General features: G+C 46.8%; 2 protein-coding genes across 2 annotated transcripts in view; one reads left to right on the top strand and one right to left on the bottom strand.

Moving 5' to 3' along the window:
- Window positions 1-3,953, top strand: part of RAD54L (RAD54-like (S. cerevisiae)) — a gene marked incomplete at its 5' end in the record, with an annotated part of 19,190 nt that extends 15,237 nt beyond the window's left edge. The window contains 4 exons of the mRNA XM_010297132.1: window positions 229-307; window positions 415-594; window positions 2,010-2,173; window positions 3,361-3,953. Coding sequence (XP_010295434.1) covers window positions 229-307; window positions 415-594; window positions 2,010-2,173; window positions 3,361-3,562 — 625 coding nt within the window. The remainder of the gene's footprint in view (window positions 1-228; window positions 308-414; window positions 595-2,009; window positions 2,174-3,360) is intronic.
- A 1,064-nt stretch (window positions 3,954-5,017) lies between these two features.
- LRRC41 (leucine rich repeat containing 41) lies at window positions 5,018-12,392 on the bottom strand (the record flags this gene model as incomplete). Its single annotated transcript, XM_010297131.1, has 8 exons — window positions 5,018-5,252; window positions 6,496-6,571; window positions 7,625-7,747; window positions 8,218-8,316; window positions 8,662-8,826; window positions 9,686-9,931; window positions 10,355-11,522; window positions 12,322-12,392. Coding segments are annotated over 8 exons (2,183 nt in total), but the record flags the coding sequence as incomplete, so codon positions are not given.
- Window positions 12,393-12,864: the final 472 nt, after the last annotated feature.

The following is a 12,864-nucleotide window of genomic DNA, read 5'->3' as shown; positions in this document are numbered from 1 at the left end:
CAGCAGGAACTTGTGATTTGTCTTTTACCTCAGAGGTTCCTGAATTGGAACTAATGAGTTTCGTGCTTTAGCTACTGGGGTCACTCACTATAAAAGCTCTGGCCCTCTGCAGAAGCTCCTAAAGCCCAGGCCCTTGTTATAAGGCTGTTTGTGAAAGATTTTTCTCTTTCGAGTAGGATGCTCTAAAGGTCACAGCAGTCAGATTGTAGTAAATGCTGTATGTTCTAGGTATTTATATGTCCGGCTGGATGGCACCATGTCCATTAAAAAGAGAGCGAAGATAGTGGAGCGATTCAACAGCCTCTCGGTAAGTAGAACCTGCCAGATATAAGGAGCTCTCCTGCCAGTTCTGAATGCTGCGAGTAAAAGTATGGCTGCTGTTGTAGTTTAATCCAAGCCTGCCTTTTTCCACAGAGCCCTGAATTTATCTTCATGTTAAGCAGCAAAGCAGGTGGCTGCGGTTTGAATTTGATCGGGGCTAACAGACTGATTATGTTTGACCCAGACTGGAATCCAGCCAACGATGAGCAGGCTATGGCTCGTGTGTGGCGGGATGGCCAGAAGAAGACATGCTACATCTATCGACTGCTTTCAGTAAGTCTTGTTCTTCTCACCTCCTCAACATAGAATTCTTGGTGCCAGTCCAGACTGCAGCTGCTACAATTGGGATAAGAAGGGGAAGAACCCTTTTGTGTCAGTGACCAGAACTGACTGGAGCTTAATTGCTTCCTACCCTTAGATGTGTTACCATGGAAAACTATGAAGGTTCAAGCTGGAGGGTCATTACTGCAAGCCTTGTTTTCTGATGGTGACTGGCTTCTGAGAAGTAGAAATAACTGTGTCTTTCCAGATCAGATGCTCCTTTGCAGTCATTTAGGCATCTGGCTTCTTTGATTTTGTGGGGTGTCTGATGCCAAAGTTTCTGTTTTTTTCAGTCTGACTGCAGTCTGTTTTGGATGGGTAGATATGTACTTAATAAACAGCAAGTACATTCCCAGAATTACAGTAGCTTTTGGAATGGGACTACTAGTTAGCAGGTGGAGTAACTGGTCTGTAAAGGAAAAGCATGAAGGAGACTAGTCTTTTCAGGCTATTGTAACACTTTGTCTAGCAGTGCCAGTAGTGATGACTCAGAAATGTCCCCTCTCTGCCCTTATTCACCTTCACCTCTTACTAGTTTGGACTGTGGGTTTTGTTGTTTTGGTTTGTGGGTTTTTTTTCTTGTTGTTGGGTGTTTTTGGTAAGCTTGTGTTCCTTGATCAATCATTATTTTACTTTGATAAAACAGATGTTCTTTGTCCATATCTTCCTTATGGTGTTGCTCTCTTTCTCTGACCTGGATGCACCTAGAAGCAGGGAGGTCCTTTGCTTTTAGAACTAGCAAACCAGTCTGCAAATCGTGACTAATCACCCCCCTCCTTTGTATGATACTTTCTTTGCAAACAGACATTTTGCTTTTAGATTTTTGCCTTAAAAATGTAGCATATTGGGCTTTCTGCACATCTGTTCTAGAAGTAGTCATCTCCCTCCAGAGAGCAGGTGTGATTGATCTGTGTGGGAGTGAACCAGTAAATACTGCTGATGCTTGTGTCACCCAGGACTAGCCCTTGTTGCTGTTTTTTGTGGGGGGTTGTGTTTGGGGTGTTTTTGTCAGGGAGTGGCTGTAGTTGCTCAGCTCCTTTCCCTTCCTTTCTGTCAGCACAACCTGGTGCGGTGCGTGAGCTTCAGCCACAAGTGGCAGTTCCATTTCTTCCTCATCCTTATCTCCTGGATCCATTACTGTAGCCACAGTGAAAGACAGGAGAAGCAGAGTTGGGTTAGATCAGCAACCAAATAGGACATCATTGGAGTGCAGCTAGTAAAACTTGCCTGTCATCTGTACTGGTCTGGCAAGGTACTAAATGGTCCTGACAGCTTACTGCCGTTTGATCTGTGACACTTTACCAATGTAGTGCTCCTTTAACAGTAGTGTCCCAACTATGCTTCATCTCTGAGTCTCTCTCCTGTAGACGGGGACCATAGAGGAGAAGATATTCCAACGCCAGACCCACAAGAAGGCCCTCAGCAGCTGTGTGGTGGATGAAGAACAGGATGTAGAAAGACACTTCTCACTCGGGGAGCTGAAGGAGCTCTTTACATTGAATGAGACCACCACCAGTGACACCCATGACAAGTGAGTATACTGAATGACTGATGGATGGAGTTAGCAAAAACAAAAACCTCCACAGTTTGGCCTACTGATTCAGGGGTTCCTCAGGCAGCAAGAGGGAGCGCAAGAGAGGGAGGGCGTCAAGTGTCTCTGCTTCTGAAGCTGTAAACAACCTGGAGATCAGCGCTTCCTTGCTGTCCCCCCTTTTTGTTGTCTTAGAAAAGCTGTGCTGGCAGGACAAGTGAGCAAACTATCTTGTTGCTGCCTGTGTTTGGAGGCTTTGAAATCCTGCAGCTAATGAAAAGACAGAAACTGATCAGAGCTGTTCAAATTGACGGAGCCTGACTTGGTCCTTTCTTGCCATTCTCTTCCTGGTGGTTTGTGATCTCCAAATGCTGAACTGCTGCTGCTGCCAGGGCTATTCCCATCTGCTAATTCATGAGGCCAACCCAAGTGCTGTTCTGGGGACTAAAAGAATTCTCTTCTCTGTCTGCCCTTTTCCCCCATGTGTGAGACCTGTGGTGGTATAGCCACCAGAAAGGGGACAGGGAGTGCAGGAAAATGCTTCACTGTGAAGTGAAGACTCCTAGTTCAGGCAAGAAGTGAAGAGGATTACTTTTAAGCGGACTCAAAGCTTAGCTCTCTGTAGATACCTTGGCTGCATGGCAACGAGCTTTGCTGGCAGGGCTGATGCTGCTCTTTGTCTCCTTATGTGGCAGCTCAGCAGGACATCTCCAAAATAGTCTGAGCACAACCCAGTGGCTGTGTTGGGAGCCAGGATGGAGTGGTTTGGAGCACGGTGTACTCTCTTGAACTCGGGAAGCCTAGTGTAGTGCTAATAATGTGTTAGCAGTGGGGGTGTTCACTCAAGATTTGCTCTAAGCAACATCCCTCACCTTTTGGCAGAACTCCTGAACTTCCTCTGGGTCCTGCTGGACCATTCCCACATAGCTAAACATGGAAGGGGAGTGCCATTAGAAACAGAACCCTGGGGTTTTTGAAATGTGGCATTCCTTATCTGTCACACATGCCAGAAGGTGGTTGTGTGTTTAAATGAAATGTGTAGTAATTCATCCTATCTGAAAATCCAGTTGCCAGTGTTGCAGGTGAAGGGGAGTTAATCCAAACATTACTGGGCTGCATTTTTAAACAACCCATATGCTAAAGTAGTGGAGGAACCTTGTGCTGATCTTGCACTGACTCTGTTCCAGGATCAAGTGTCGTCGCTGTGTGAATGGCCACCAGGTACGGCCCCCTCCTGAAGGGTCTGACTGCACCTCCGACCTCTCCCAGTGGAACCACTGTGCTGATAAGCGGGGACTGCAGGACTCCGTGCTGAAGGCTGCATGGGATGCTGCTGTCACCTTCACCTTTCATCATCACTCCCATGAGGAGCAGCGAGGGATTCCCTAACAGGTTACTGTCCCCTGTGGGGGCAAGTGCAGGCTGCTGTGGCAGTCCACCCACTTTAATGCCTTTCAAGGAAAGGGGCAGTGGGTAGCAGTACATGCTGGATTGTTGTGTGGCTCTGGAATAGCGAACAGTATGGTTTCTGAGAGCCTGGAAGGCCCTTAGCCTTGGTCAGTCTACTGCAACAGGAGTCCATGGCTTTTTCTCTGCTGTTGTATTGTGTGCCTGAAAAACAGCCCTTTGTGAACTGGGAGTAACTGGACCTTGTGTGCTTGATCAGATTTGGCACTGGTTCTCATGCTGTTGGTGTGTATGCCCTCTACTCAGCTAAGTTCTGCCAAGGTTTATGTTAAGCCTGCAGTTATATAGCACTTGATGTGCACAGTCATGTTTTTTCCTTGACAGCGCTGGCTTACAGCTGCTTATCAGAAACTTGCAGGATCTGTTTCTGTTGTGAAATGTGATCCTTGCAGATTACTCAGGAACAAGAGGATTTGTGCAAGGAAAAAAAAAAGCTTATGTATTGAACATCTGTTGAAAGATCATGCACGCAGTAGGAAATCAGGCTCTATTAAGGTAACTCTATTTTTAAAACCACTTCCTTTGTCATGGGCAGGATCCCCTGGTCTAGCAGAGTGTTTTAATTAAATCACTTTACAAGCCAGTAACAAAACTTACACTTTGGTACATGATGGGTCTTAATTATATTTTCATTATAAAAATGTTATAAAAGAACAAAAACCATTCAAAATGTCCGTAAAATGACTGCACACATTGGAGAGGGGTACGAAGAATTCTTGTCCCAAACACCTTGATAAATGGTTGCAAATAAACAGCAGGCTACTTTTGTATGTAAATTTTTTTTTATAAAGTAAAATTTTCCAAATGTAAAAGGTCAAGGCTGTGGGCTTTTATGCTTGTTTGCTACTCCCTTGCAGTGGAGGAAGGAGTTCTTATTTCACAGATCACAGAATGGTTGAAGTTGGAAGGGACCTCAAGGTCATGTTTTCTAATACCCCTCCTCAAAAGTGAGGTCACCTAGAGCTGGTTCTGAAAGACAACCACCACATAGCTTTTGAGTTTCTCCAACTATGGAGATAGTTATTGATGAGACATTGGCTGAAACAACATGAAATTTGTAACAACACTCACTGAAAGAAATAACTGCTTGTCTGCAGGAAGTCACAGAAGCTCGCTTGATACCTGTTCCACTTAAAAATATTCAAACTAAGAAGATGGTAGAATTAGATCACCTGGAAATGCAACTGTTGACCCATGTGGTCTTGTGTGTCACTTCACTGTGGTACCCCTTTTTCAAATGAACAAAGTGACAAGCACAACTCTATACTGCTTGAACCAGGGGAAGAAAACCCCACCTGTGCTGTGAAATAAATCTTATTGGCCTGGGAGTGAACGCTTTAGTTCAAGCTGATCGGTTTTCTCCTGCTCCTGTGTCCATCACATGACACTGATGTAGTCAGCAAAGGCCTGGGAGGAGTCCCATGAGTCATTGACCACACTGCACATGGCTTTGAGACGCCGAAGTGCTTCTTGAGCTGTTTCAGCATCCTGGTCCAGCCAATTTTGGAAGAGGCGGAGGTGTGTGAACTGTATCTGTCCCCCTCTCTGCTGGATGTGGCCTTCCAGCTTCTTCGTGAACTCCAGAAGCCCATCAGGTTTGATGCAATTTGAGCTTTCCAGGGAAAGGAGGACAAAAAGAAGTCATTAAGAGTCTAGGCTATAATTTGAGCAGTCTAAATTTCTGTTCTTTCTAGTAACTGCCAGTGCAGGTACTTGAGGATGTTTCAATGCAAAGTACAACTTTCTTCAGCAATACAAAGTATGAGCGGTCTGTTGTTTTTCATCAAAACTAAAACTGAAGCACAGTAATATGAAAGGCTGAAAGCTTTTTAAAACTAAGGTGGTAACCACTGACAAGTTAAACTCATTATCCTGGCCTACTTACTACTGACTTGAGTAGTAAGGTCTTAAAATGTTGCTGGACTCAAGCTTCTGGCTAAGCAGTGCCAGGAGCACTTCAGTCTCTTGGCAGCTGTCAACTGCCTGGACCAAGGGACCTAGCCCAACCTACAGGTCCCAGTGCAAGCCTCAGCAGTAAGTGATCATTTATCTCTTCCTTCTGAGGAAATCAGGACAGCATGTGTCAGGTCCTGCTGTTTCTAGGAGATTAAAAGGTCTGTTCCCCTGCATGGATGTGTAAATAAATATGAAGTTGCATGCTGGACTTAATCTTATGAGAGGCACAGTAACCATCAGGATTCAAGGCTGCTGAAGAAGTGGCCATGGTTAAGTAAGTTGTCAAGCCTGTGTAGTCGCAGCAACCTGAGCCATTAGGATCTAAAAAAGTGGTGGAGGAAAAATCAAGCAGAACAGGCATTAGTACTGCAGAAATGCCCCCCCTCCATGTGCTTCATGAAGGTTACTGCCTATTTATCTTTATGGCCATTCTGGCTCAAAAAGAGAACAGCAGTTAAGATTGAAGACCAAAGACAATGAAAGAAATGCAGAGGCATTCACAGATCTGACAGGAGCAATGACAGCATTCCCTTCCTATGCAGGAGCAGTGGGAACACAACTATTCACACTGATGTCTAAGAATAAACATACATAGGGGAGTTAGTTCTAACCTACAGTGTAGGAAGGATTTACAGCAGCCTCCCAAGGGAGCAGCAAACCAAAGCCGCTTTTAAGATGGAGCTTGACTCATTCATAAAAGGGACACTGAGATGCCTCAGAGATGCTGGAATTCCCTGAGGTGGTATGTGTCCACTGCAGCATTCTCTAAGCTTTTCTTGGGCACACATTCCCTTGAGGAAGGAACAAAACCATGGTCTGGCTTCTCCTGCTATCTGAGCCCAGTTCAGCTCTGGCCCTCCCAAAAGAAGAAATTCTGTGTACTTAGAGCAGCAGAATACCTGACATCCAGCTGGCAAAGAGAAGAGGAAGAATCTTCAGAGAAAATGTCTGCAAGGGCAACCAGCCTGTGATTCCCTAAGAGGGGAGAAATGCAGGTGTTTGTTAGATGGGAACTGTCTTTAATATTTAAATGACCACAGGGCTGGGATAATATTGCAGAAAGGAGCTATAAGCATGTGCATGCAGCACAAAGGGCTCATCTCTCCCCTTCAGTGGCCTAAAGCAAGTTCATCCCTCAGAGCAGTGTTCACGGCAATTGAAAGATTTGCTGAAAGGGCAGTTTGTTTCACTAGAAAAGTTCTGATTTTGTTTGAGAAGTCAATACGCAGCATATTTTAAAAAATGGCCAAAAGCACAGGGTTAAACGCAGACTTTAGAAATCATGTGTATTTCAGGTGATCCTAAGCCTTCCCATTTCATATATTCTGGATTTATGAAAACAATATTCTGGATTTACTCACTAGAAAAGTTCTGATTTTGTTTGAGAAGTCAATACGCAGCATATTTTAAAAAATGGCCAAAAGCACAGGGTTAAACGCAGACTTTAGAAATCATGTGTATTTCAGGTGATCCTAAGCCTTCCCATTTCATATATTCTGGATTTATCTGGAATTAATTCCTCAAACATTTCTACTTGGCCTGTGATCCCAAAAGCCTATAATTTCTGTAAACTCAGTTCCACTTCTTTGACACAAACCCTTCCTTTACTTGTTCTCATCTCTCCAGTGGCTGCCAACAGCTTTTAAGGCACAAAATGCCTACACTTGGGCAAAACCTGCACCTGTAAATGAGAGGCAATGCATCTGCTGCTGGATCTGTGCCTGTTAAAGAGTCTGAAGCAAATCAGTCAAATCTGGAGTCCCCGATACTTGCTTTTGCTGCAGAGAAAAGCAACCATAATGCCTGCACAGCACCTGGGCTGTACGTTGCTGAACACAACTGAAATTCTGCCTTTAAAAAATGAACTCAATGCTCCTTATTTGGTGAACTAAATCCTCTCTGTCCATGCATGTGTTAAGTTCAACACTGAGGTCACCAGCTAGCAATGGTCCTAATCCCAACCCTGAAGTTATCTCCAAGAGAGCTGGTCTAAGGTCAAGGCCCCATAGCAACATTCACTGTACGCACCAAGGCGATTCCCAGGCAGTCTGAGGCTCTTCAAAGATGCATTTCTTTTCACTGTATTGATTATTTCCAACAAAAACTCAGTAGTAGAGCTTTCAAACAGCCGGCAGAAGGAAAATGTGATTTCTACGGAAGAAATGGATTGACAGTACATGTTAGTACTCCCTCTGCGCTTCTTTATTCCATAATTACATCCTGCAGACAGCATGTAATCTATATGCAAGAACAAAGCTTCCCCAGCAGTGGATTGCATACAGCAGCACCACCACTCTGTCGCAGGAAGAGAGCAGAGATTACACCCAGGGAAGTGGCTTTGTCACCTGACCCAGTCAAAGGCTGATGTCCTCTGCAGGTTAAAAGTCTAATTTATAGCCCAGACTAAGGACTCTTCTCTGCAGCATACGCCAGCTTTGCAGCTGCTCCTCTCTCTGCCCTGCAGGCACAAAGAAGCAGACACATTCCCACTCTGCCAACAGCTACAGATCTGCTCCAGGGGCAGTGACCTTTGGCTAAACTTTACACATCCAACATCAGCCAGCAAAAATCAGCCACCTGCAGCATCCTTCCAAACAACAGCACCCAGGAGTTGGCTGTACCTTGCAGAATGGGATCCTGAAGCAAAAGCAGAACTTCTTTCTGGTGTTCAGCCAGGTTCATATCGTGAAAGCTCAGTTTCTTCAAATTTGGATTACACTCTAAAAGCAAAACAAGTCCTCGGGTAAAGTACTATACATCCTTGGGATAAAAAGACCCCAACCCAACTACCAGCTAATGCCCAGAAACTGAGTGGGACTGTGGATAATTTGTGCTGGATTGTGGGTAATTAAAAAGGAACCATCCTGCTGTGCAGGATCACTCACACGCTGAGCACAGAAAGTGGGAGGGCTGACAGACATTTCCTTTTCTCAGGAGACTTTCCAGGATGTCCACACTGAAGAAATGGACCCGCCTAAGTTGGCTTCATGCTAAAGGATGGAAGATCACAGCAAGGAAGCTACTCTGTGTGTCACAGTGATGCTACCTACAGGTTAGCAGAGTACCTTTGAGGGCCTCCAAAAGGAGCCCAAGCTCCTGAGAACAGGGCAGCGTGGCGCTGTCAAGGGACAACTGCTGGAGGGACTTTGACGCCTTGAGCACTGGCAACAGGAACGTGGTGTGCAGAGGTTCCCTGGGGAATCGGATCTCCAGCTGCTCCAGGCAGCTCTCTAAGGGAAGAAAAAAAAAAATGAAAGAGCTTAATCTGGAGTGCCTGTCTTCAACGTAGCTAGGTCCTAGAGCAAGGAAGAGGTCCGTGTACTTGACACGACTATCATTTAAGTTGGTAGAAAGTGCCTATGTGACACACCCTGTCCCACAGAGCTCTATGGCAACTTGGACCTATGGTAATATAAATCACTTAGGCTCATTTCAGAACTCCTGCCAGACCACAGGACCACCAATTTCTACTGCGTTTTGGCAGTGAAACACTTGAGAACAGGTCACCCTTTACGGACAAACCAGTCAGTGCCATGCCAGAGCACCGCTCTTCACTGACCCCACTCCATACTCGCTCAGGCTTTGTTTACTGCTTTTCTGGTCGTTCAAGGGCTAATAAGGGCAATGAGAGACCTGTGAGCTGAGAACACACTGCTACAGCTCCTAGACTGTAATCCAGAGGCTTGGGCCGTGCTTTGCCATCACCTGTGGTATTGTGATGATGAAGACATGCTTTCCTCCTGCTTAAGGGTACATCTAAGGCTTAGAGCCACACAGTCGATAGGATAGACAAAGCAAAAGCTCCCAACCAATTTACAGTTCTGGCGGAACACCCTCCCTGTGGGCTGCATGGACAGTCACCACTAGCAGGTTATGACTGGCCTGTACAAAGTTGATGTTGCAGCAGGTTGGCACACAGCAATAAAATGCTTTGTCCAGGACTCAAGCTCCACAGAGCACGTCACAGACTAGAAATGACAAACTGCAACACCATCTAAATCAGAAAAGTGAGGCTGTAAAGGTGTGCCAAGCTTTTACAGCTCTATCTGCCTGCCACATCCTGGTGATCGCTCAGAATCTGTTTCCTACCTGGAATTTCTGCCTCAGTGCAGCTTGGATTCCCCTCTGGCCTGTTCCCCTCCAGCTGGTTTTTGAGGTCGAAGCTGACTGAGAGTGTGTGGAGCTGGGGAAAGACGCTCAGGATGCATCGAACAAGCTCCATGCAGGGCATGTGGGAGAAGACATCGCTCACACGCACCACGCGGAGGTGGCAGTCTGAGTGGCGGGAGAGGGCCCGGAGCCCCGAGAGGATGCAGAAGACGTTAGCACCCAGGCCTGCAATAGCATTTGTACAGAAAGGTGTTAGCTGTGCCTCTACAGACACCAACGCACATGCAGCTGGAGCTGCACCAACAGCCAAGCAACCTAAGTCAAAGGCTAAACTCACAGCCTGCTTTATCCACACGTTCTTAAGCTAGACTGTGTATATGGGAGATGGAGATCTGGCTCTTCCCTTCGCCCTCTCTGGGTGGCGTTTAAGCACAGGGCTGAGGGCTGTTCTGGTGCAGAAGGGCCCCATTTTCTCCCTGTAACAAGTTCTCACACTCAGTAACCATCTCTACCGATGCCATTCTCAAGATAGGGTACCAATACTCTTACAATGCCCATAACAGTAAAAATAAAATCAGGGTAAACCTGAGCAATAAGTCAGACCATTAGACCAAGTCTGGAAGGAAGCAACCTGTTCACACCACTAACCGTTGTAAGACAGAACCAAGTTTTCTAAAGACACCCAGGAGCTCAGCAGGTTACTCAGAGTCCGACATGTCTCCCCAGTCAAAGGAATGGAGAACAGTTCCAGCGTGGACACGCTTCGGAAGCGGTGAGCAGCTTTCAGAGATAAGATCCCAGCAGATACTCCTCTTTTCTTACAGCCAGCATGGCCAGTGCATGGAGATCCCAGGGAGGAACTAGTCCAGTTCTCAGCGTTTTCTCCCTCTGTGGTGCTGTTTTTGTTGAGTAACCCTGAATTATCCTCTCTAGCAACAGTAAAAACAAAATCATACAGGTCTTCTGGGTCAGTATATGGTCCCCTGCTTCGTCTGAGGCAGCGACGTTTCTTCCCTACTGCAGATTTCAGCCGTCTGCATGTCTTTCGACGACTGGGGCAACAGGACAGCTGGTCTGAGATGCAATGAGGCGAAGATCTTACACGAATGCTGGTGTAGTCACAGGGCACCTTGCTGCTTGCCTCACTGCACGCTTGGTTTTGCAGAGGAGGACTTCTCAGTCCAGAGAGGACAGAGTTCAGGTGAGCATCAGCCCCGTATCCATTGACCTCCGCATCAACCTCCTCCGGGGCCCTGGGGGATCCCTTCTGGTTCTCACCATTGCTCCACTCCTTCTCATCGTAACGGCCCCTCTCTGCTTGCTCTTGTGCTGACTCCTGGCTTTGGGCTTTGTCCTCCTCCCTGCAAAGGCCACACAGGCTGCCGTGATATGTGAGGGCATTTCCTGAGCGCCAAAACCCAGCACTCATGCTCAAAATAAGAACAAGAAGAACTGTGTCAGGAACGGGCCAGGAATACATGGACACCTGGCTGACAGAGCCATGGTGAATCAGCCGGTGAAGAAGTAAAACCAGCGAACGCCTGATGGACTGGTCAGAGGAGAGAAGGTGCTGGAACTTCAGGATCCGCAGGGAGCCAGCCAGGTTTTCAAGCACTTTCTGGTTGTGCTCAGCAGTGAGCTCCACTGCGCCCTGCAGCATATTGCAGAGGGTAAGCTGGGAAACATGTGGGGAGCTATGGAGCAGTGGCGAAAAGTGATGGTCGTTGAGGCGCCAGTCAGAGGAAACATCCAAGACACCGTGAAGAACGTTTGAGAAAAATGTTTCGAGGAACTTCTTCCTCCAACAGGTTATACTCTGCAATTAAGCAACAGGGCCACGTTAACAAAAAGTCAGCCACAATTTTTCTCATTCTGAGTTAAATTACTGCTATCTGCTAACCCGGTAAATATGATGTGCAAAAAAACCTACTGCCAGTACAACTGAGATGATCTTTCTAGTTCTCAACATTGTTCTTTAGTGTATTTGTTGAAAAAATGACTTACTCCCATGGCTTTCTCTTCATCCTGCTTCTGGCCTAATTTAAAAATATTCAGTGGTTTGAAGCTAAGCCATGTTTTTGCCTATTAAAAACCACATCATCAGGAATTTGCTTCGCCAGACTCTATTTATAGGCTGTGATTAATTGTCTGTTAACAATTCTTTTGCAATGCTGAATCAATGGAGTTGCTTCAGATTTCCTACGTAAAACCATTCTTCCAAACCCACTGTCTTCTATAAGTATTTTTCTAGTGCTTTCTAAGACATCGGCACATTTTTTTGCCAGTGTAGGTGTAAGCATGATATAAGATACTGTTTTTATCCTCTGTTTCCCTAAGAATGACATCTCTAAAGACAGGATTTATTCTTTCAGCAAACTCACTGTTGTGGGTAGAAGGGTGTGACTGTACACTACAGTTCCTTTTATGAACCCCATTTCCCAAAACTATTGTAATACCAGGATCATGCCTTGGTCCTGAGCTCTATGAACGCTTATAAACAAGTGCCAGCAATTGCTCAGAGGCAGCCAGCAGGCTTCAAAAAGAAACCTCATGGAAGATGTCGGAAATGAGGCGCCTGCATAGTGCCCCTTCTCCCACTGGCAGCATCTCCTCACCTCCGCGTTAGGCGGCCTGGTTTTCATCACGTCGTCCCACAGCTTGCGCCAGATGGGCTGCGTCGAGAGGCCTGTGGGAAAAAAATGATCAACCGGGCGCTTTCACCCCCTTTCATCGTCTGAGTGCCCTGCCCCGGAGCTTGCAGAGGCACTGGGCAGAGGAGGGGCAGCGCTGGGGGGCACCAGACCCCTGCAGCAAAAGGACGGTGCTGTGCAGCGAGAGGAAGACCACCATCCTTTAAGGGACACCAGTAAAAAAAATGACAGGTTTTGTTGGTCCTTGAAGGGAGCGGAGCGAGTTACAGGAGGGGCATCCGTGCCCCGGGGCAGGGTCTGCGCTCCCGGGGTGTGTGTCTCCGCCCCGGCCCGGGGTCCCATTTCCAGCCTAGGGGGGATTCGTCCCTCCAGCGCTGGTTCCTCTCTCCAGCTGGGGGTCCCCCCCGGTGTGGGGCTCACCCCTCCCTCAAATGGGTGTGTGGGTTTGTCCACACAATCAATTTTGGGGGGCTCGTCCCTCCCGCCCGGGGGCACCCCCAAGGGTTT

The sequence above is a fragment of the Phaethon lepturus genome, unplaced genomic scaffold, assembly GCF_000687285.1.
Source record: "Phaethon lepturus isolate BGI_N335 unplaced genomic scaffold, ASM68728v1 scaffold6341, whole genome shotgun sequence".
Classification (NCBI taxonomy): domain Eukaryota; kingdom Metazoa; phylum Chordata; class Aves; order Phaethontiformes; family Phaethontidae; genus Phaethon; species Phaethon lepturus.
Note: the sequence above shows the minus strand (reverse complement) of the source record. Positions and strands in the feature narration are given on the sequence as shown.